The 24,351-nt window shown below is 40.9% G+C and overlaps 2 protein-coding genes across 5 annotated transcripts in view; both read right to left on the reverse strand.

The window, feature by feature from the left end:
- Nucleotides 1-4,660, reverse strand: part of LOC118431186 — an 8,976-nt gene extending 4,316 nt beyond the window's left edge. The window contains exons 1-3 of the mRNA XM_035842304.1: nt 4,113-4,660; nt 2,957-3,020; nt 369-488 (exon numbers count right to left, since the gene is read on the reverse strand). Coding sequence (XP_035698197.1) covers nt 369-488; nt 2,957-3,020; nt 4,113-4,187 — 259 coding nt within the window. The 5' untranslated portion in view covers nt 4,188-4,660. The remainder of the gene's footprint in view (nt 1-368; nt 489-2,956; nt 3,021-4,112) is intronic.
- A 2,906-nt stretch (nt 4,661-7,566) lies between these two features.
- On the reverse strand, nt 7,567-21,392 carry LOC118430735 (lysosomal-associated transmembrane protein 4B-like). 4 transcript variants are annotated; one of them, XM_035841742.1, is made up of 8 exons: nt 21,221-21,392; nt 12,790-12,876; nt 12,299-12,356; nt 10,971-11,044; nt 10,387-10,503; nt 9,991-10,068; nt 9,783-9,869; nt 7,567-8,464 (listed from the first exon to the last, which is right to left on the reverse strand). In XM_035841742.1, the coding sequence occupies exons 2-8, from the start codon at nt 12,862-12,864 to the stop codon at nt 8,453-8,455; spliced, it is 501 nt and encodes a 166-aa protein (XP_035697635.1). In that variant the 5' UTR covers nt 12,865-12,876; nt 21,221-21,392; the 3' UTR covers nt 7,567-8,452. The 4 variants fall into 4 exon arrangements, with proteins under 4 accessions (XP_035697635.1, XP_035697633.1, XP_035697634.1 ...); XM_035841740.1 differs by having other exon boundaries at nt 9,736-9,869; XM_035841741.1 differs by lacking the exon at nt 21,221-21,392 and adding an exon at nt 15,855-15,997 and having other exon boundaries at nt 9,736-9,869.
- Nucleotides 21,393-24,351: the final 2,959 nt, after the last annotated feature.

A 24,351-nucleotide genomic window follows, 5' to 3' on the forward strand; every position in this document is an offset into this window, starting at 1 on the left:
AACGATGGGAGAAATGCATAACTCTGGGTGGTTCCTATGAAGAGAAAGACTAATAACTGTGCCAAGTTTTATTAATCTTCTGCTATGGGAAATGAGTCAGAGTTATTACTTATTGAACGCCCCTCGTATTCATGATCTGGGGAGCGGGGGTGATGAAAGATTTCCTACGAAAACGCAGAATGACAACATATTTTTTATAAACTTGGTTGCTGAATCGTGTTTTTATGTTCAATCCAGCTAAGCGTGTTTCAAACTAGAAAATGTAAATTGTTTTACATAATACATCATTGAAAACAGGTTAGTGTTGTATTAAAAGTTTTTCTGGCTAAAGAAAACGTGAATAATGCGGAATGAACTCTTGCCCGTACCCTCCACCATGTAGGCCTCGCCCTGGCATTGATCATCTGTTCTCTCATCAGTTTGGGACTTCTGCTGTAAACACTGTGATGGTTTCGTTCCTCCACCGCCCTCTTCGGGTGAACCCAGTGCTGTAAGATGTAAAAACTTTCGTAAGACACCACTATTTCTTGTCATGTCAATGAATATCAAACAAACTTAGCTTAGCTTATAGCTTAGTCACGGTTTAGAATTATCACTACTTACATATTTGTTGATTTATCTGTGTTGGTGGAAATTTTCTTTATTCCTAACATATCTATCTTTGAAGCCATATAAGTCACTATAGCATCGAATGAAGTCACGAAAATGCAGCCCTAAATGCTAATCTTCAAGTTTTAAGGGTTTGATATTAGCAGTAGAAATGATTCAAAACCAACAGGCAAACAAAATTATGCCCAAATTTTCGATTGATCTTCAACTATTATGTATATTGATTTATAGATACATTAGCGCCCACATCGATGGTTGGAAAATATAGCACTAGCCCTCCCCATGCACTAGCCCTCCCCATGCCCAAACTACACAATTAACGACAAGAATGTCTTTTGATCTCCTGTGGTGAATCAACATGCACCAGGACTGTAATAAAATGATCTGGTGTGACGTGACCCCCCCCCCCCCCACGATTTGGGTAACCTTCCAAGAAATCGGTTTGTTGACCAAATGTTGGATACTTTAAAGGGCTCACAGATCAACGTAAGTTTAAACCAAGGCAGTTGCTCTGATTGTGTCAGCAGCACTAGTATGGCAGTTACAACTAAATTGCTAGTCTCACAGTGATAATCTAAGAGTGAATACATTCAAATCAAACCATTCTTACAAAACTTCATAGTTCCAATATGTAGAGAAAAGACAGGACAACACGGAACGTGTCCGAACGAGTATAACACGGGGCGACTTTGATTCTCCGATGACGTTAAGAATGGTGTGTGTTTATGTATGAATGTCCTTGACACAGAGTAAAATGACCACTTGTAGGCAATATGGCATTTTTCCAACGAGCTGACAGGAAACCAACCATAATGTGGTTCAGATCAAACCAGAATTTCCGATGTGGTTTTATACGGGTTTGTCATTTACCCTGGTGGGAATGATTTTTAAGTCGAGCCATGGAATGATGTACATCTATGTCTTTCTCTTAGAACTGTACATTGATCATGCTTAGCTTCCTATCCCATAGAACGACAGGTAAACACATTCATCACAAGGGACATGGAACATACTCGGGGATAGGGTAACACTGTCAAAACTGGGGACAGGGAAGGGGGGGCGACACCAGAAACAGGGGAACACTGTTAGACAGGGAAACGAAGTCAGCACCAAGGACAGGGAAATACTGTTAGAACCAAGGACATCAGGCACATTCAGAGACAAGGACAGGGAACACAGTAAGTACTAGGGACAGGAAAAACTGTCTATACCAGGGGCAGGGAAACACGGTCAGCACCAAGGACAGTGAAACACAAGCAGCTCAAAGGACAGCGGGGCACATTCAGAGACAAGGGCAGGGAACACAGTAAGCACTAGGGACAGGGAAAACTGTCTATACCAGGGACAGGGAAACACAGTCAGCACCAAGGACAGGGGAACACTGTTAGAACCAAGGACATCAGGCACATTCAGAGACAAGGGTAGGGAACACAGTAAGCACTAGGGACAGGGAAACTGTCTGTATCAGGGACAGGGAAACGAAGTCAGCACCAAGGACAGGGAAACACATTTAGCACCAAGGACAGGGGAACACTGTTAGAACCAAGGACATCAGGCACATTCAGAGACAAGGGCAGGGAACACAGTAAGCACTAGGAACATGGAAAACTGTCTATACCAGGGACAGGGAAACGAAGTCAGCACCAAGGACAGGGAAACACAGTCAGCACCAAGGATAGCGGGACACATTCAGAGTCAAGGACAGGGAACACAGTAAGCATTAGGGGCGGGGAAAACTGTCAGTACCAGGGACAGGGAAACGAAGTCAGCACCAAGGACAGGAAAGCACAGTCAGTACCAGGGACAGGGAAACGAAGTCAGCTCAAAGGACAACGGGGCACATTCAGAGTCAAGGGCAGGGAACACAGTAAGCACTAGGAACGGGGAAAACTGTCAGTACCAGGGACAGGGAAACGAAGTCAGCACCAAGGATAGGAAAGCACAGTCAGTACCAGGTACATGGAAACACAAGCAGCTCAAAGGACAACGGGGCACATTCAGAGAGAAGGGCAGGGGACACAGTAAGTACTAGGGACAGGGAAGACTGTCAGTACCAGGGACAGGGAAACGAAGTCAGCACCAAGGACAGCGGGGCACATTCAGAGTCAAGGACAGGGAACAGAGACAGCACCGGGGACTAGGAAATCTGTCATTAGCAGGGAAACACAATCAGCACCAGGGACAGGGAAACGCAATCTGCAAAGGACATACAGGGAAAGAAGTACCTGTTTAGTATGTGTGAATGTTTCTGTGGTAGTTTAAGTCTGAGATTTAGTTGTTTGAATTGTTATGTTTGGATGGGGGGGGGGGGGGTGCGGTGTCCTCTCATGCCTAGCACTATTCTTACCGTCTTCATGCCCGAGCATGCCTGTTGTGGCAAACCGTACCGCCAGATCTACCCCACTGACGATCTGGAGAAACATATGGAAATACAGTTATATTGTATCTGTATCTTTTTATATTATTCACATTATCACATATCTATGGAGCATGAATGGGTTAACAAATTTATGGATCATCCATGGATGTACGTAGTACTATCATATTATGCAAATGCAATGTATTATAGTAACAATTAAGTGGTGTCACTGCAAATTAAACAACAAGTATATCCTCATCAGTGTCCTATTCTGTACCCTGATAACAGATACATAGCTTTCGAGCTCATTGGCGAATATATTCACCACAGTGTTGGTATTTCTATCATTTGGTTTTACAGAACGGATTGTTATTCTACGAGAGTTGCATTCCTCTGATAGAAACGGTTTGAAATGCAGGTCTCGTTCTGTGCTTTAAGCTCGCGTACGTTTTATGTTTCCCATGGGAGTGCAAAAATCTCCCACGCACGCATTTTAGCACCCTCGACGTCTTCACGTCTGAACTGCTTTGCTTTATCTGGGAGAATCTATTTACTTCTGTCCTTTCCGCAATTCCTCACTATTCGGCAGGATGAGCTGCCTATCGGGCTCCTGGCGCCATAACGCCTCTCTCTACGTCAATGCAAGGTTACATACGTCTGCTGGGAGGCATAGCAAGTATGTTTTAGACGTTCTCTGAATGTCTAATGGGTATTAGGAAAGGAGGGCCCAATACATCCAGGTAAGTATGAAATTAGGAGGTTGGGAATTGGTCTGTGGATCGAAATTGGTCAACCGGATAAAATATCCCACCAGACATGCAGATTGGATGCAAGTTTTACACAACTCCTCAATGAAGGTGAAGTACATTAGACCTTCCCTTCACCCCGAGCAGTTCCATGAGAAAAATGGATCAAAACCCACATAGCCCCTTCTAAAAGCCTATACACGTCTGTCTCTACTGAAATACTCTTGTTCAATGGCAGGTAAAATGGCGAAATCCGATATAACATTAATTTTGTATAATATACATATGAAGAGAAAGCCATAATGCTGCACACATAGAGGTACTACTAAACATTAACACACTATTGATATGGTGACAAGCCATTGGAGGTAAGAATAACAGTAGCTAGATATACCAACCAGAAAGATGGCCGCCGTGGCGATGCATCCAGCTTTCAGGCTGCAGCAGCAGCAGCACGTGTTGATGATCGGCATGTCGATGCAGAAGATGGCTCTCTCCTCTCCTCCGATGTCTTATTCCTCCACAGACGTCGCACCGACCCACGCTCGAGATAACTGAGGACGTGACCAGTCGATTCAGCCACACCTCATATAGATACCATGGTTATCAATTCAAACTATATTTGTCTGACCATACCAGACGGCTCATAACTTGTCCCTTGAAAAACCTGTCGCGCTCGCCAAGACGGACGGTATCTCTGAAGTCAGGCTGCAAACGCTACCGTTGGATTATAGACCTAGCAACATTCGCATCAGCAAGAAAGCGCCGCCATTGCTTTCTTTTACCAGCTCACGTCCTGCCGGGTACCGACTATCTCACCTTAGCTTTGCAGCCCGAGCTCAGAACCGTACATAAACTAAGGGACGATGCCGCACGTATTCTGCGCGCGGTAATGACCCCAAACAGCACCACTGGACGCAAGTAAATTGCTTACAAAGACGCAAATTTTTAAGCCTTTTGGAGTGTGTCGGGCCAGGTGACAGCAGTACACAGTTCTATGTACGCAATGGGCAAAATGTTTACAATGTTGTTGTTCATTGGTACCAAATACTAGCGTGTATGTTATCACACGGCAGCGTGTTTTGACAACCTAATCTATAGGGGCACATTGATAATTCGATAGACCATTTAATCATCGCTACCCTCGATCGGTACACATGAAATGCCACTGAGCGTAATATCGGATTCAACACGCATGTTGAAATATCATTTTAACGTAATAGATTCACCAGATGAACGTTATGGGTAAATGTTGAGATTGAGCATTATTTCATACTACTGCGTGCATTTCACGACGTTGCCAGAAAATGTTTCAACATCGCTATGTCCCTTCATCCCATAGTGTCTACAGACGTATTCAATTAAGAATAGAAGGTTTCTGAAAGAATCACAAGATCGTCATGATTCTTACCTCTCGTAGAAAAAGGAGTAACCATTCCTCTTCCTCTTAAGTGAATTTCGAGTCGTTTTGCGCATGCGATGACCTTTCGTAAATAAAGGAAAATGGCAAGGTAGATATTTGCTGAAAGTGATGGAAGGTGCAATGCATGATCTATGTAAAATCGAAATTTAACGGTTGCATTTAACAGGTGCCGGTGCAATGGCCTAGTGGTTAGAGTGCTCGCCTTGCATTCGGTAGGTCGTGAGTTCGAACCCCGGCCGGGTCATACCAAAGACTTTAAAAATGGTACATGCTGCTTTCTCTGCTTAGCACTCAGCACTAAAGAGAAAGAGTATGGAAGTTAAACACACATCACTACCAGCGGACCAGCCCCCTGCTGTAGTGGCTTGCACATGTGTGGCCCAAGGGCTACTCGAAATGGAGATGGGCGCCACCCCAAAAGCATCTGCACATATGTAAAGGTAACTTTAACTTTAAATTTAACAGGAGATGAAATTATTTCTATGACAAATGGAACATCGCCACAGAATAATTTACACCACTACTGTCTCTTTACATTAACTTTTTCCCCAAAGCTTAAACAGTATGTCAGTAGCATTAGCACTGACGTCAGCGCACAATCTAGCTTTAACTCCGTATAGTATGTCGGCTTTCTGAGAGTACTACTGCTTAAGCGTGTTGAATTCAACCAGACAGCTCAGACCCCTCGTCCTTATTCATTGACAGCATGTCAACCATGACGTGTAATTTTAATGTTGAGCTAATTACAAAGCAATCTCATTAACCACCTGGACGTATATGTCTATACTGACATGGATTACACACATTAAGAATTAAAGCCATATGCATCTAACTTCTTGTTGCCCTGAGGTCATTGGCCAGCTATTAACTTGCTTAGACATTACAGATTCGACCGGACGTGAATGCCCGGAACCGTGTCAGTCATTGCAACAGCGTTATTCAGTACAAAGACGTACATGTAGGTCATATCCTTATAACGTTACAGATATCTCATTTTGAATTCGTGGAAACATCACATTCAGAAACACGTATGTTTAACTGAATAAAGGCATTCGTTAGACGATGGTAAGGATGTATGGACGGCAAGTTTCCATCGGTTATGACATCAGCCTAGCCTGTATGTACCAAGCCTGAGAATCCATATCAAAACAATGGCTTCTGTATCCGTGTATGCAGTGTTAACGTTTGAGCTGTGAAAACACAAATGGGAAACGTCACACTGACGCACGGTCTGTCGGACAAGGCACCGAACTTTAAGAAGTGTCAAATCAAAATGCTCATGTTTTGAACCATTGTATTTCATAGGCCTCCTTACGAATAGTGCTGTTGACAGGGGGTTCTGAAAACTAAAAAAATTATTAGGAAGGCATTTTTATGTCAATTCAAAGTTTTGATTTAATAACTGTTGATCTACAGTTCGTGTTCGGTTGTTGTCACTGACGAAAGGCAGAGGATGGTACCAGAAACGTCTGAACTTTCCTTTCAAAATCTAGCCTGTTGCTTGAGCAACTACTATCTTGCATTGAATGAAATTCTGCCTCTGAATAGATTTTGTTCAGATCACGAACCTGTTAGCCCTGCGCACCCGAGCAATCCAGATAATGACAGGTTCTTTTGTCTTCAAAGTACTTTTAATGCCGTCACGACATCGGCAACCACTTCATCGTCTTATATTCTTGTGACCTCTTCACCCTCGTTATCGGTTCTGTGATGCATAGGCCAAGTATTTTAATTGCAACGTTTACATAACCACCATACATTTTTTTAATTTGCAGCGTTTGTAGTTTATATAACCCCTGTACAGAAACATTTTTATTTGCAGCGTTTACAAGTAGTTTATATAACCACAGTACAGAAACATTTTTATTTGCAGCGTTTTAGTTTATATAACCACATGCACAGTATAGAAACGTCTTATTTGCAACGTTTGTAGTTTATATAACCACAGTACAGAAAGATTTTTTTTATTTGCAGCGTTTGTAGTTTATATAACCACATGCACAGTATAGAAACGTCTTATTTGCAACGTTTGTAGTTTATATAACCACAGTACAGAAAGATATTCTTTATTTGCAGCGTTTGTAGTTTATATAACCACTACACAGAACCGTCCTTTTATTTGCAACGTTTGTAGTTTATATAACCACTACGTACACACAGAAACATGATCTTCGTCTAACTCAATTCAACTAGTCGACTGCCTAATACATCGAACTACATGTTTTGATTGATCTAGGAGTGGCTTTTCTGAAATAATGCGAAAACATTTGTGTTGTCTATCTTTGTGCGTTTCGGTCAGAGAAATTCACATCGGGTAACCAAAGCTATAGATGCATTAACATAGCTGTCTATTTTCATTTGCTTTTGTGTACGAGAGATTGCCTTTTACTCTAAGCTAGAGTATGTAACGGTGCAAAAGGAAACACGAGTTAATAACACTCACAATAAAAGCATTTATTGTAACTTGTACCGTTAGATATCCACAATACAACCGTACTTCTGTGCAGTGCATTGGAAGTTTAAGTATTCCTGTTAGAACAGGGCCACGATCTGCTACAAAACGTAGACAACCAAGCTCTGATATAATATCTGTAGAGTACAGTGAGCCGTAAGATATAATAAGATTGACCCGCGAGTATCGACTTGTAACGTGTATCATTTATCTACGATTCTAATGAATAATAGCGTATAAATACATCATAACTATAATACAATACAACCAATAGGCATAGGTTTAACGCAACAGTGTTTCAAGCCTTCGCTTCTTAAGCTTTGGTTAAAAGGCAGTGTGTTCGGATAGAGAACAGACTGTTTTATACATAACTACGAACAATACAGTTACACATGTCTATAGTATACACATCGCATAGTCTAATGTACATACACTATAGTGCCATTATCTAATCGGTTTGCAATTGTCGAAAGCTGTTTTGAAATATTTTGATACATTGAGATACGAGTAAATGACTCATCAATTTATATCAAGATACGTAATTACCAATCATAATAAATTCACCTTTTTACTTGTACATGTTAGAATATACAGTCTAGTTTTGCCGGCTAATGCATATGTTAATAGCATTAAGCTTACACAAACAAACAAGCTGATAATAAAAATCACAACATTAACCTTGAAAGTTGCGAAGAGAAAGCTGCCCTAAATAGGATATAGACCCTTTAGTTAAAAATATCATCATTTCTAAAGCGAAAGTCTTTAAAGCTGATGTTAGCACCAAAATCTTCATAGGCACTTCTCGAGGTCTCGTGTGAGCTGAGAACTCTTCACCTCGTCCACTCCAAAACTCGAGAGGAGTCTTAAGCTTTGGCCTGAAGAGAGACACAGAAATTACATTAAGTAGCTAAAACCAATCTTTGGTGTGCTTGGGGTAAGTATGGCACAATGGCAAGGCGCTATGCAGGTTTGCTCAATTGATACATTTGTTGTCATAAAAGCAGCAAATACACGGGGAGAACATATTGCAGCAAATGCCAAAGATGCGGATAGACAAAATTTGACTAGGCACACACAACAACAGAAGAGACAAATAGAAAGATAGACAGACAAAAGCAGGCATAAAAAGCAAAGCAGTTTTTATCTGAAGAAGGCAACAAGCTCAAAGCAAAGCAAGCACCATGTAGCAATACAAAGTGTAAACGCAAGAGCGAACAAGATTTGAAGTTCAGAAATACGTCCTAATGGGCGCCACACTAAAGGCCCCCTCTCACTTGACGTGCGGCACGCTTGCGGCATTGCTGCGTTCGTTCACTGCGTTACTGTTTTGTTATTTTCTTCGATTTTTTATGATTCAAATATTGCGCAATACGTAAAAGTATAACATAAAAGACTACAAAATATACAACAAGTAAGAAAATTCGTTCTTTATCTCTGAAATTCGTTGAGCATCTTCCGAACGCAGCAATGCCGCAAGCGTGCCGCACGTCAAGTGAGAGGGGGCCTTAACACAGTAATATGTTGGTAACATATGTATGATACCGTATCCTCAGTAGTGATCCTTGTTGGTAGCCAATATATCTGAGATATATTGTAATCTTATATGTTTAGAATATGTAGGTAGGCAAGTGATTGTACTCGTGTCAGCTCTATGTCTACGAATGTTATATGTTGTGTATTGTACCAAAATTACCCAAAGTACCAAAACCAACTTTAAAAATTGATGAAAACCCTTTTCCTGGTATTTGTGCCGAATCACCATCTTGCTGGCTGATACTGTGTTACTTTTTTGGTAGACATAATATACGTCACTGCGAGGGAAACCCGGAATCCGTAAAAAAGGGAAAAGAAATTTGACCTAATGTCTATCTTCACGCCTAATCTACAACTGAAAAACATTGTTATAGATGCATGTAGTTCGTGCACAATACACGTTTTACAAAACACGTTTCTATTCCAAGAGGCTGTATCAGTGAAACTCAGTTGTGTTTCAGGACACCTAAACAGTGAGCAATCCAACAACGTGCCATCCCGTGCTCTGTTCTCTCCAGTCCACGACGTTTCTGATCCGACATGCATGTCAACTACACGTCACACACCTCACCCAGACAGGTGTCACGCGCCGTACAACCCTCCTGTCAATCACCTGTTTGCGTGTCTGTGATTGGCTGATTACACATATGTCTTGGTTACCTCAGTGCGGGTGACAGTGACGTCGCCCTCAACGATGCCGTCCCGCAGGTTCTGGTAGTGGGAGTACACGCACAGGACGCAGTATACCTGGAATACAGGAAATATTAAAAAAATACCTTAAAAAGGGGGGGGGGCATTGTCTGAACCATATTCTTCTCTTTCAATGTTTTATTTGTTTAGGCATATTCTTGGAAATCGCTTTACTTACGATGAAGGAGACGACGATGGTGACGATCAACCAGCTGATGACGAGTCCACCAATCATGGCACCGAGAGACACACCTTTCTGCAGTAACACAAGGCATAACAGTTGTCAGTCTCTCTAGATATACATGTGTTGGTGCATCCCCCGATTTCAATCATACGTTTTTTCAGCGCGCGTGGAAAGAATACAAATGCACCAAAAAGCCCTTTAAAATGAACAAGGCACTTATATCAGTAAATCTAATTAAATAATTCATTAGCATCGTCGAAAATGTGACACCCATAAGTATATTTTTCTCTTTTTCTTTATTGTAACCCATGATATATTTTCTTTCGCAAAAATGTATTTGACACAAGTATGATGTGTGGTTCCCGGTGAAGTTTGACGCACGGTACTTACGTCATCATCAATGTACTCGGCCACAGTCATGACGGTATAGACGATGGCCAGGATGAGCAGTATGATGAGATACACCACGGCGTATATCACCCAGGCAAGGCAGAACCATTTGATGTCCTGTCGAGATACAAGATACGAGTATATGTATATAAACATCGTACAGTTGGTTAAGTAACAGCTCATCAATTCACAGCAAAAGTTACTTAACACGTCCATGCATCCCTCTAGCTAGTTGACGATCATTTTCGTACAGCGACCAAAATAGGATTTGTGTGATCCATGATTTTATAATTAGAAAATGATGGATATATAAAAGTAATATGAAAACGATTAAAGAACACACAAAAAAAATTTCTTCCTCTACAAAATTCGTTCTGGGAAATATTTGGTCGCACAGAGATAGCAGCCTCCAATTATATTTACACAATCTCTCGCTGGTTGGGGTTAATGACCCCCTCCACTTGGTGGTAGCAACAGTAATGCCGGCCGCTAGGAGTGCGATTTTAGTCCCCAGAGGGGACGAGATTTTTTAAACTTTCCCTTCACTGTTGATGTGGAAACACTGAAATCTTGTTCTGACGTACCTTCAGCACGCCCACGATGAGAAGGATGCACATGATGGCAAAGATGATGTCAAAGACAATACCTCCAGCCAACACTGGGGTGAAAAAAATTGAAAATTAAAAACAGAATATACAGAAATCTCCATATTATTCATAGTTAAAGGTTTGTCCACACAGTCAATAATCAAAACGATATTTGAAAGACGAAAAGAAAAGAAAAAGATGACAAAACACATATTTCATTAGTACACGAAAATGTATTGCACTTGAAATCTTGATTCGGATAATTGATCAGGATTTTTGTAGATGAATAGTGGTAGTAGCGTACAGTAAAGCCGATAAAGTGTGGGGGTGACGTAAGCATTAGCGCAGGCGCCTAGAGCCCACGGTGAGAGATCTCAAATAAAAACAAGGCTTTAAACCATTGAAAAGCCTTTCTTGGTGGGATTTTATGTGAAATCTGGGCATTTTGGGGGTGGCTGCAGTAGGAAAGACCCTACACTGGTAGAATTAGTTGTAAAAAATGACCTTTCTCCATCGAGGGGGTTTCCGCACCCCCCTGAAATAGTGGTATCGTCGCCAGAATGGTGTTTTCAGCCAAATGGGCCAATCCAAGGGCTCTAATCAGGGGGGTGTATCAAAAGATTAGCCGTATAGAAATTCTTGCCAAGGAATTTGCCGAGACTGGATGTAGTAGGCTATCATTTGAAGGTAAGTTTGTATGGCTTGAACTTTTTATTCTTGAGATAATTGCATATTTGTTTCCTCAACTCTCCCATTGGAACGCATGTATTAGTGGGTGAAATTCTAATGTCATCGTCTCCCCTGTGATACAAGGCAATACTGTAGTAGTTCATTGTAGCAGTAGGGGTAGTGTGCCCTCTGGCGATTATTTACTGAACTGCAAGTGCAACAGCTTTGTTTACACAGATGGTTTATATTCCAGGCTGGCAAATGCTTGTCGACCTTGAGGTCATCTTGTTGTGTCAAGCGAGGCCCCAGGTCTCGAAGACCAACCAACGGTATGTCACACTGTTGGAATTCCATACCTAGCGTTGTAGAGCAGGCAACAGTACACAGCAACTATATTTCTACCCCCACGATATATCGGGAATAGAATTATGATATCTAAAGCTAAGTTGTCTCAGTTCCCCAAGCTTACAAATACTCTGATAATTACGTCTGAGAACGAGTGAAATGTTAGCATCATATACAAATATACATATAATATTTCCTGAGTCGTTGAACCTCCTGTGCTTGATGAAAAGAAAGGGAATTTTCTTGGTAAAACAACTACTTGCAGGCTTCGTATTGTGTTCCTCATCAAAACTCCCAAGGACATTACCTACCACCGGGCACATTGCCGAGTCCAACAGCGCGCAGAATCAGATCAATGATGGCGATGGCCTAAAGAAAGGGAGAACAAAGACACATGAGGTTTCTTATCTTCAATATTAGTTAACGATTACATTATGCTATGTCACTCATTGAAAATTTCACTGATACCTTTCAAAAGTTAGTATGGGTAACATATAGATATACGAGCATATGAGAGTAATGATATGATAAATAGTTAGACGCCAACAAGTGCATACATCTATCAAAGATTTTATTGTACAGATATTTGCGTCAAAAACAAAACATATATTTACCTTACTATTCCGTGCTAAAACACATACTCACACATACGTATATCAACATTCCTGTGAACTGAACTTCACACTTTCCTCGTGACTTGACACTAAATGTACTTGGTTAATGAATGTTTCTTAGAGGGCTAAGAATCAATATTGACAAGATATTAATTTTCATTGTAGGAAAATGTTGAACAAATACTGACCAGGAAAAATATGCCTGTCACCAAACTGCCTGTTCTGATCTTCAGACAGCAACAACACCGATTCAACACCGCCATCTTGGTTCACTTCTGAAGGGTAAAAGAACAAGCTTTAGTTGACAAACACACACAACAGAGATAAACACACATAACAGGATCATTGAATGGGTGACCAATGGACGCGTCTAAATGGACCCTAAAAGTACTGCAATGCCGACCTCCTTTTCTGAAGCAATGTTCCCTAAAATTTTAGCAAGTGTATTTCAATGTCAAATTATGTTTCCACAGATCTAGTCTCACTGCACTTTGCTCCACTTTAAATAATAAATTTTCATTGGTGTGCTACATTTGTGTTTCACATTTTCGAGATATCCCACCTGCACCTTTTCGTTTTCTGTTTTTTTGTTGGTGTTTTGAGGTCATTAGGGATAATTTTTATGGCTCACTAGCAGGGACAAAAGTAGCTTTTAATGTTGCGAGGACAGGAACACAACGAAGATAGACAACCTTCCCCACCAGCCTGGGTTCACGGCTAAACCTTCTGCCCTCCCGTGGCGAGCCATATGAGACACAACAAGCTAATTTTGGCGGCCCAGTGGCACGCCGCTGGCATCTAGCTTGACCTGGAACGGTCAGGATGGGGCTGGCTGCCAAAAACATAATGTTAGCGCCCGGATTGACATTATAAGGGACCGCTCAGTAAGAGTCCTTGTGGGTTAAATCAATCTTAACAGTCTAACCCACTGTGAATCTGAGCTATCGTCCATCTTAGTGCTTCACACGTAAAAATGTCAGCAACGAGGAAGGAGAACGGGACAGAGAGAAATGGAAAAGGTCAGGAAAAGATAAAAAAAGAAACAGAAATACGAAATAAAGAGAGAAAGAAAGAAAGAATATCCATGGTAAAGACAGAACATACTAGTAACAGACCAACGAAGGACGAGCTTTGCAACTTGGTAGTACACGTACTAAATTATGGTTAGTCCTTAGAAAGAGTAGAGAATCAGTAGAGTAGAGTAAAGTAGGGTAGAGTGGAGTAGAGCTCTAACATTCCTGATATGTAACTTCACATGTTCGAACCTTTACTCCTACGCACTTTCCCGCCAGGCAAACCAGCAGGTCGTTAAAACTTTGTGATATTGACCTTGAGAAATAAAGTGGAGGAATTCCGGGGGTACGGAATCTCACAGGGCGGTGCCCGGGGGAAGCTGGCAAGGAAGGGGCGAGGCGTTACTCATCAAGGTCGAGGTCAAGGTCAAGGGGTGGGGTCATTAAGGTCCAGGTTAGATACCAAGGAGGAACTAGACTTCATAGCCCAAGTCAAATCAATATCATTACTACTTTTTGTAGCGAAAAGTATCTGTGGAAAACAGCAAGCTTGACCCTTGAACTTTCAATTTGTGAAATCAGATTTCTGTGACGAAAAGGATGACGACCTTCAAGAAGATTGGAGTATTTCTCTGGAGAAAAAAAACAGCTGTACATCGAATTTGTTGGACCTTAATTCAAGGTGGAACCACCCACAGAGTAAGACTATGTGTTCAAAAACTAAATGAAAGAAGTTGTTATACATTGTCAAGCTGATCAAAGTCTAACCAGCCTAACATTTATACTGTGAAGGAATTGGTATTGGATGATTAGTCGCAATATCGTTAACAGTCCGACAGAACAGAAAATACAATCAAAAGTGCCCAAAATATCAGCGTGACAGATTTGCACAATAATAAGGTTCGAGTCCCGGGAGCTTGTGCCTGGGATAATGTTTCCCGTATCGCACGACATCTGACGACCTTTGGACTACATAGACCCAGACTACCAAGGCAACGCAGGGAATCCTTACATAAACTTGGCCGCGACTGAACTCTACACAGATGAGATGTCACGGCCCAACGCCCCGAATATGGACATTTCTTACTCCGCACAAGTGCAACTCGATCCACTCGTGTTTCAAGTACGAATTTTATGTATGTTTCTGTGGTAATGATTGGCTGTGTCGTGTTACTGGTCCCGTGACTAGCCTGGGTTTCGGACTTTACGTCTTGGAATACGGAATTATAGCAGTGATCAAACTAGGTCACACAATCACAGTGCCGGTTATACATTGGGGGCAATTCATAAGTCCGTACCAATTTTATAGATTCGGAAAAACAAACTGGGACAGAGAACTGGTACTATGACGAATAATCAAAAGGAATAAGGACACAGCAGGTTAACTTATGTGAGGTCTTATTATTATTTTCATAACTAAGTAACTTAACCATGCATAGATAATGATATAATGATGATGCATAGAATAGAACATATACTTGAAACCATTATCCCAAGATATTTAAACGATTTCTCGTAGTGTTAAAACGCCAAGCAAATAGACCAAAATCTTAAGAGTACAGAAAGACAAGTCGAGGAATAAAACGTATCCGTGAAACACACATGTACAGTCCAAACAACCAGTGCCTACCAATTATTCCCACGCGTAGGTTACCATATATGCATGGCCAGAGCATGACACACTGACACACTAACAGCTCCCGGACAAGAACGTGCCTTACTTTGGGCGTTGTCATAAATGAAACGTGCATCATCATAAAACGCCTAGGATGACCCGACGACACAATCACACAATAAACCGATTTCCATGATCATACTCGTATAACGTTACTTGCCAAATGCACGAAAAACTAAGAACTGTTACTGTGTTAGTGAAACAACGACTGAACATCAGATGTATCAGCGTGTATTTCATCCCATCGAAAAAAGAATGCCCATACGGTATACGGTGCCTCAAACAAATAAACAACGTCATTGCAACATAGGCGATCAGATTAGGCTAAGAAAGAGAAAAGACTAAGATACTCGAACAAAATGTAAGATTTCAAAACTTCCTTCACGCAACCAACAAGAAATATTTCTAGCATCTTTTTCGTTCCAGCCGATGTTTTATCCGCACATCCACTAGTCTAGGGTTGTTTACAACCGTGGCAAGTTTAAAATAGGTCGGTATCTCTGTGACAATTTGAACAGCTTACCGTTAATTAAAGGGAGACGTTAAAGAAAGACATAAAACTTACTTGAATAAGTGGGAGAGAGGGAAAGTAGCGGAGAGAGTCCAGTCAAGACGACGGTTTGTTGAAAAGTGCTAGTTGAAAAGAGAAAGTAGACCACACCCAAAGAACCAGGGAAAGTAGACGGGTTGGGCCAAGGGATCACACCTACAGGGGTGTGATCAAATTCACAAGGAGGGGGAGGGATGGATTAACTTATGAGTCAGTCAGATTGCTGATGTTTCGTACACTTTTTCAAAGTTAAGGACACGCAACAGAAAGACTTCAATGAATTTAGCATTGACCATGATCAAACATAGCAATATAAAAGATTACAATCTACTGAGGATACCGACAACACCCCTCGAGACGCAAAACCTTGGACGTTTCCTTTTATCGGTGAAATTGATAGCAGGGTAGCATGTTTATCATCCCGCCAAACTGGGATGTACCACTAACTACATTTTGTATCAGGAAGGGGAGACAAGAACGACTAAGGACATCTATTCATATGGAAATGACAGGGGTATGGTGTGGATGTTTCTAATGTCTCGTAAACCTCGTCTTGGGTGGAAAATCTACAAAACTTTACAATGACGACTCTGATAGAAGATGTGGACCATGCAAATACATCTAGTGGTGGGTGTGTCCGCATCAGCCCATGAAACCTGAGAAATGATTCAGGCCGATGGGAAAAGTGACTCACTCAAAACGCCTACTCTTGACATTCTGCTGTGTTCTGTGTAACCAATTGAAAATACTGTCTATCCCATAATGCTCACAGTAGGTCCACACAGAGGTGACGGTAGTAAATACGGCAGAGACTCTAATGGAAGCAAGAAATCGTTCTTAAATCTTTTAGTGTGAGAAAAGAACCTTCCAGTGCTTAGCCTGGATACCAACCTGAAAAATTTCTTTCGTGTTGGGCGAAAGATATTTTTGAGATCGGGCTGGGGTCTGGTAACCAGGTTATCAAGTGCTGGATATTATCACCAGGGATTTTGACCTCCTTGATATTACTGAACTGTTGTAGAAAATCGTTAAAACCTTTTGTGCACACAAGAAATAGGCAACATTTCCTAGCATTTGCTGCTATAGTGTAAGATTTTAGTCTTTAATGCTGATAGCTAAGCTGAAGAACATTACCTTTTAAAACTTGAGTAGACAGTATTTTTCACGTGGTGAAGATTGTAAATATATTGAATTCATTGATTGATGACTACACGTACTACGGTGGTAAAACTTCCCTCTGTAGGTAAATAGCTACCATCACATATACACACAGAAAATTCAAATTGGGGTGCACTAATTTTAGTCTAACTCTTGTGCAGCCTTAGCCTGGATACCAGACACCAGCCCCATCTCAAAAATATTTATCGTGTAGATATTTTTGAGATCGGGCTGAGGTCTGGTATCCAGGCTAGTGCAGACTAGATTTCCGGGCACAACCAGAAACACACGCTGCTTCTATCCCCAATTACAGTGGTTTCCTCTCAGCACCATGTAGTGTTTACAGATGTACTGATAGAACGTGTTGAAATGGTCCTTCTACACACGTCACGCGTACATTGGTGTAAATCCACTCATAAACTGTTGATTTAAACTGTTCATTGACCGATGGAACTTTGAAAGATGGATGAGGAGGAGGTAGTGAATGTAGTAAGTAGAATGGCATGTTGAAACACTACAGTGGAAAGAAAACATGACATAGAAGTTAAAATAAACAGAACTATCGTCACAACCAATCTCCTGAGAAAACATGGTGTCCATGGCAACAACTTTCCCAGTCGGGACGTCAAAGCTGAAAGAGGCTCTTCTTGGGTATTCAGTGATACGGTGTATATTCTACAACTCTAGTGTTACTGTGTTGAAGTGAAAAAATGAAACTTATTGGATGTCTTTCCCCTCTAGATCATTGATACTTGGTGAAGACATCTTCGCTAAGAGCCTTCGTTTCAATGTGCTGTCCTTTTGACAATGAATGTGGAAACCATCTTTCGTTATTTTGAAGTTCCGAGTCTCCCTTTAGTCTTTGGTTTTCGAATTTCGTCCTGACAGACAAGATATCAATCACATGTTAACCTCATGATATCAGCATGTGCATCCTTCATTATAATGGTACGGCAGCCCCAAATGTCTAAACGGTTCACCCCTTCAAACTCAGTCCCTGAGAGCGCCACATTGTCAGCGTCACGTCTGCTGGTAACCTTAGTAACCAGGGGAAGTTGTTCCTCAACCATCTGCTTCCTTCTTAGCTTAAGAGGGCAAGGTCATAGGTCAAGGGAGTGATTGACAGACAACAAGCACGCGTTTACTGTCCTGTTTTTGACCACAGCTTTTCCTTTGTCGTTGGTCATTGAAGCAGAACAAAACCGACGTAAAAACACATGTCTGAGGATATTGAAAGACACACAAAGCCCTTCATTGAGCTGTTAAGACTCCTTTGACGGTTCCTTTGAAGTACGATTATATCAGAAGCCGCATGACATTTGTATTCTTGAGCCAACGCTGAAAATATACAACCTTATTGTGCAAATGTTATCGCGGAAACCGCTACTGTAACAAACGGACACAAACTTGGCATGAATCTTCTAGACTAGGGAAGTTTCTCTTCTTAGTCCAATTGCTACTGCTAGTTTTCAAAATTCCCAAGTACACGACAATGGTAAGTCTGGTAAGGAATTACGGTTTTCCGACTGAGACTTTGATATAATTTTACGTAAGTTTTCTCAGTAGATAGTATTTTCATCTAACAGTTCAGTTCAGTTCACCTTTATTTATACTGGTAAACAGTGACGTACCTTCAAATTTCCAAGTTTTCTCGAATTAATTCATGAATAAGTCATGATACATAGTTCCAAGGAATTTTTAATTCCTCTACTTATGTATTGCGATACAAACAAAATTTACATAGTTTGTGGAGAATTGGCTATCACGAAAAACAACAACATTTGAAGGTTCACATAAATATTTACCTGACAGCCTACAATGTCAATAACAACAAGTGTGTGTTTGTTGCCAAGCTAAACGGAAGACTTTGTTTTCGTACAGAATCAACTCCATGCAAACTTCGTGTACTCGCGAAAGATGTACAGAATGCGTGGGGTGACTTAGGCGATATTTTCACACGGCATCATCCTATTTCAGGATCGTCTTGCACAAATAATCACAAGTTGGGCTGGCATTTCATGGAATCTGATAAACGAACAGGATCCAGCACTATCAAGTTATCAGTTTAGTGAAGTAAATAGATAAAATGGTACCGTAAACGAAGCAAATAAGTTAATAAAAGAATGATGTCAAAATATCTCAATTGTTTCATAGGCGTTTAATTTCATTTCAAAAAAAAAAATTAATATAAAAACGGAAATTAACAAGGTTTATAAGAAAAAAATCCCCCTTAACGTATGAATAAACGTGAAGTTAATTAACAATGTTACTTCTTACGATAAAACCGATGATTGTATACGTAGCCGCCCATGTCATGTTCATGTATTCATTCGGTATCGTGTTGTAAACAAGATATTCCGAAACCCTTTGCGAGCCTACCTTTACCGGCCGTACTTCGCGAGCAAACTCAATCCACATGGGCAAAGCTTTTCCAGATGTTTTTCTCGGGGCTCGACCCGATTTTACGACGAAATTCCAGGCCAAACTGTTCCCATATCGCACAGACACTGGACAGAGGAAGTGCACATGCTCGCTTCTTTGAAGTTGTTCAATTTTTATCGCAACGATTTTGGTACAAACAAATCACTACTAGCCCAGCCTAGCCCAGTAGACGTTCATTAAATCAATTACGTGTAGCAGAAGGCAGACAGGTCGCCCCGATTCTCGATGTGTTTTGCGGACGACATGAATAGACTGTTATCATTGTTTTCAAGATTTTTTTTTCATCACTGAGACCACCCTGACAAATGTAAGACACATTTCTACCTTTGCTGGGCTTTCTACTTTGCTGGATTCCTTAGCTAGCCAGATTTCATGCGGTCCTTTTTTTGTTCCGACTGTGTCCGCTAGATATGAATACTGTAGAATTAGAGGGGTAGGGACGGGTGGATCTAACACAAGCTGACCAAGGATAGATCACAACTTCACAAGACTATATTGTTACAGTCGTAATTCATGATCACAACGTAACAATATACTATACCAACAGCATCTGCTTGACTAAAAGCAAAACGTGTCTATACAGCAATTAGTATCACATTCACACAAAATAACGAAACATAAATGTTCTCTCGTATAAGATTGATTTTGCGACCTAAACACTACCTTTTCATATATCACTGTCGTTTCATCAAGTTGAAACAAGACAGAAGTAAAACAAAATAAACTGTATTTGAGCAAGACGTGTTTCATAGCGACTTAAATGCACTTCTTGATGGCATTACGTATACACTAGTACTTGTGCGTTTGGATCAACAACACAAATACAACTCGTCTGCCCTTCCATTTAGTCAAACAGGTCTTTCATAGACCATTAAAAGTACATAAACGATGTGCATTGAAACTTAAGTGTTTACTCCATGGACGGACACGCCCCTTTGATCAGTGCAACTCACATATCACCCATAACAGAACGATATGCGCCACATTCCGGGAAGATAATCCAGGAAAGGCTTTTAAAGGTATGCTACGTAATCATCTTTGTGTCCCCCCAAGTTAGACCCTCCTGGTTGTAAGTAACAACTTCCAGGCCTCCAGTAGGCACCCTAGGGGGTGGGCTAATGAGTTTTTCACACTCCAGCTGGCTACAGGGGAAGATCTTCTTCTTTTCAAACACTCAATTTTTTTTCACATCAAAATAGGATATAATCATGCACTTAGTCTATTTTGTAGGGTATCAATAAGCTGAGGTTACATTCCCTTCAAAACTGCAAGAAATCTTGCAAAGATTACGTTTTTCAAAAACTCTGGTGCAACTGTCATCAGACACCCCACTGTGCAGTCGGGTACACAAGACACTGATAAGCCAGATGTGGGCGTGTTTCCCTAGGAAGCATGGAGGTCCATGTAGGAAGATCACAGGTGGAGACATCATCTGACATGTTTGTATGATGCACTGATGTTGCAACCTCTCTCACTGAGCCTTGATATTCAATGCTAAAGGGTAGACTTAGCTTACTATGTAAAGAAATGGCAGGAAAATCTACTTTTTGTATTGTCCAAATATTACGTAGCATAGCTTTAACGAACGATCATCGCATACCGTCACAATACTTAGCATTGGTACCATTGTAACGGTAGCAATTACGGGAGCAAGCTGTGTAAGATACTAGGGAATACATTCGTTGAATTCTCTGTATACCATCAAGCAAAAACGGTGTCAAAGGAGTATCTAAATTCTCAATGTAAAGTACAGTAGTCATGACAATGAATGACAGACATACCTTGCAAACGACGGTTGGAAATTCAGGTAAGAGCACGTATGTCCACTCCAGATGAGTCCAACTGAAAGCCGAGGACTTTAGATGGGGCCCGGGGAGAGGAACGCTCGCGCGACTTGAGTCCTCCTCTTCCACACAACAAACTGCCAACTCCTCCGCGAAGCGCGGGAAACACTCCCATTGGTCAATTTGAAGTCAAGCCACCTTTGCTGTGCTACGATTGGTGTAAAGAACACATGTGATTGACGCACTCGGCATTCCTTGTGAGGAATCTGATATCACAGCTGTCTGGAACGTACAAACCTTATTTGTGCAAGGGGAGGGGGCGTGGGAGGGGTGAATGAGAGTTTTATAACCGTGAACATGGTTCTTGTCAGTACAAGTTTGGCTTAACGTCACTTTTTATAGCGCCAGATGCAAGCCTGGTTTTTATCAGGTCGACATATCGCAGAGAAAGACGAAATAAGAACTTGCTGCATCTCTTTCCTCGATCTTTAAACTACAGTTCTCACTAGCTTTCCTTGATGTTGTCATTTTTTTCGACCATTGAAATTAATTGATGATCCCACCAAAGCACCATTGAATTGGCTTCTATGTGGCAACAATTATTACTGACGATTAGGAAGCAACAATACTCTAGGAGGCCTTCTGCAATTTGACAACCCCCCGAAAGGGGTCGTGCCTTCATCAGTGATTTTGATCCACCTTCTCCATGTATGTACACGACTTTGTCTGAGCAAATTTGGGACTATCAGATCCTATCAGTGAAGCAAAACTGAACAATAAAATGTTATGCACCATTACATTGGCCTGACCGCTTTCAAGTTTATTTTTGTCAATCTTTCTTGATTCTTGTAGGCCATTACTATTATCATTCAAAGCAAAGCTCTATGCTTAGCTTGTTACCTGGTAGTTCGCACCATTCGATCGGATTTTAAATTGTTGAGGTATGAGTCAAGTTCAGGAGGTCAAGAAAGAAAGTGAGCAGAAAGTTGTTGGCTTAGCGTAAAGGGGGTATGTTTTCAACTCCCCATCGAAGCAAAATTGATATACGGCTTTACAGATAAGATTTTAACGTTATTTTCGCTATTTTAGGGTAATTTTTTGTTCTTTTTATTAGACGTAGGCGTAACCTGCCTGTCTGTCTTTTGATTTAATTGTCAAACCTGTTTAGAAAAAAAAAATGAACTCGACATGTGTGCGGAACACTGTGACACTATTTAAGAATCAGGATACACAGGTGGCTATATTAAACTAACCTAAATCTATGTTTCCCGAAGGCCTTGCCCTGCCCAGCAATTATTCTACAAACATGTAAGTTATTATAATGTTACAGTTTAGTTCATTACCTCCATGAAATGTCATGGAGGTTATATTTTACCCCGCGTTTGTCTGTCTGTCTGTCTGTCTGTGTGTGTGTAAACAAAATAACTCATGAACGGTTGGGTGGATTGGTTTCATACTTGGTGTGTTGGTAGTGTCTGACGAAAGCTGGAAATGATTAGATTTTGGACCCCCTAGCGACTCTCCTTGGTACTGCAGCGCAACTTCCGGTTTTGCTATCTCGGTGTTCTGAACATGCTATGGTCACGATTTTTTAGTATTAGACAGCTCTTGTGCTCAGGAAGAAATGACATAAGTTTGGGCCCCCTAGCGTCTAGTTTTGGGATAGCAGGGGCATTTTTGTCAAAAACTTCTGACGAGGATAACTCAAGAAGGGAACAACGGATTTTCATGATTTTTGGTATGTAGGTACCTTAGACAATGTTGTACAAGATAAAATACTAATCATGCAAACTAGGAGTACATTTGCATAATTAATGAAAATATTCTATCATAGCAGTTTTTCAATTTATCTCTTGTCATGGACGTGATATGGTCGTGACATTTAAGTGGTATATAGCTTTTAGCGTCATGAAAAAGTGGGGCAAGTTTCAGTCCCCTAACATTTAATTGTGGGACTGCAGGGGCGTTTTTGTCAAGACACTCCAAAGAGGATAACTGCAGAAAGGAACGACGGATTGCCTGCATTTTAGGCATGCAGGTAGCTTAGGCAAAGATGTTAATAATGATGTACATGTTATGCAAATGAGGACTTAATTTGCATAATTAATGAGGAAATTGTATAGTTTCATTGTTTTCAATAACTGGACCTCAATACATGTAACACATGTTAATTATGATAGGTGGAATATAAGCAGATACCAAATATGATAATGAGGAACTTATTTGCATAATTTATGTAAAAATTCAAAACCGCTTTATGATCAATAATGGGAATTTTATAATTGTGACATGTGTACGTTAGTCAATGATGAACAACACCATGCATACATAATGTGTTGGTCAATTGCATGAAATTTACGAAAGCTCTAAATTTTCATGGAGGTATGAGATCGCCGAACTCTAGTTTAGATTGTGTATTGGGCATAAAAGTGGATAATTGATATGCCAGACGTCGGTTCGACCACTTTGCCTAAGAACATTTGTACGATACCTACCCTGACCTCGAGGTCACAAGTTTTCGAAACCCGGAAGTACGTATCACTCACAAATTTACCTGGGAATACGTCAGTAGGTCGAAGTCCTTGCGCGTAACTTTAAATTTCGTTCAGTAGCGGACATTTTTAGCTCAGGTAAGACAATCCTGATTGATATTAAGAGACCCAGGACAATATATACATAACATTATTTTATATAGTAACGAAATAACGTTATAACGTTATCATTTCTTTCCACCAGTTTACAAGTGGTACAAAGCCAACAGGATCGCAAGTGGAGTACTCATTGACGTTGGAAGATGGCGTCCTTAGCTGATGACAAAGATGGCTGGAGAGCCGAGATTCTTCGAGGTATCTTGCACAAAGCTGTCCATATTCACTCAAAGCTATGCATATTCTGCTTCTAAAATAGCTACCAAAGTTTAACAATTAAACTCAAAATTATACAGATGTGTTTGAGTATTACACAATCGCATTGGACAATCATTGAACTCGCTAAAAAGTCACAGGACAAACTGTGCATAGAAATACCAGTGAAGAAATTTTCGGGAACAATTGGAAAGATGGTTGGAATTTGAAAGGATCAGGCGATTAAGTCTTTGAATTTGGGCTCTCTTTGAAGTCAGTTTGATT

This window comes from Branchiostoma floridae, chromosome 14, assembly GCF_000003815.2.
Source record: "Branchiostoma floridae strain S238N-H82 chromosome 14, Bfl_VNyyK, whole genome shotgun sequence".
In the NCBI taxonomy this organism is placed as follows: Eukaryota; Metazoa; Chordata; class Leptocardii; order Amphioxiformes; family Branchiostomatidae; genus Branchiostoma; species Branchiostoma floridae.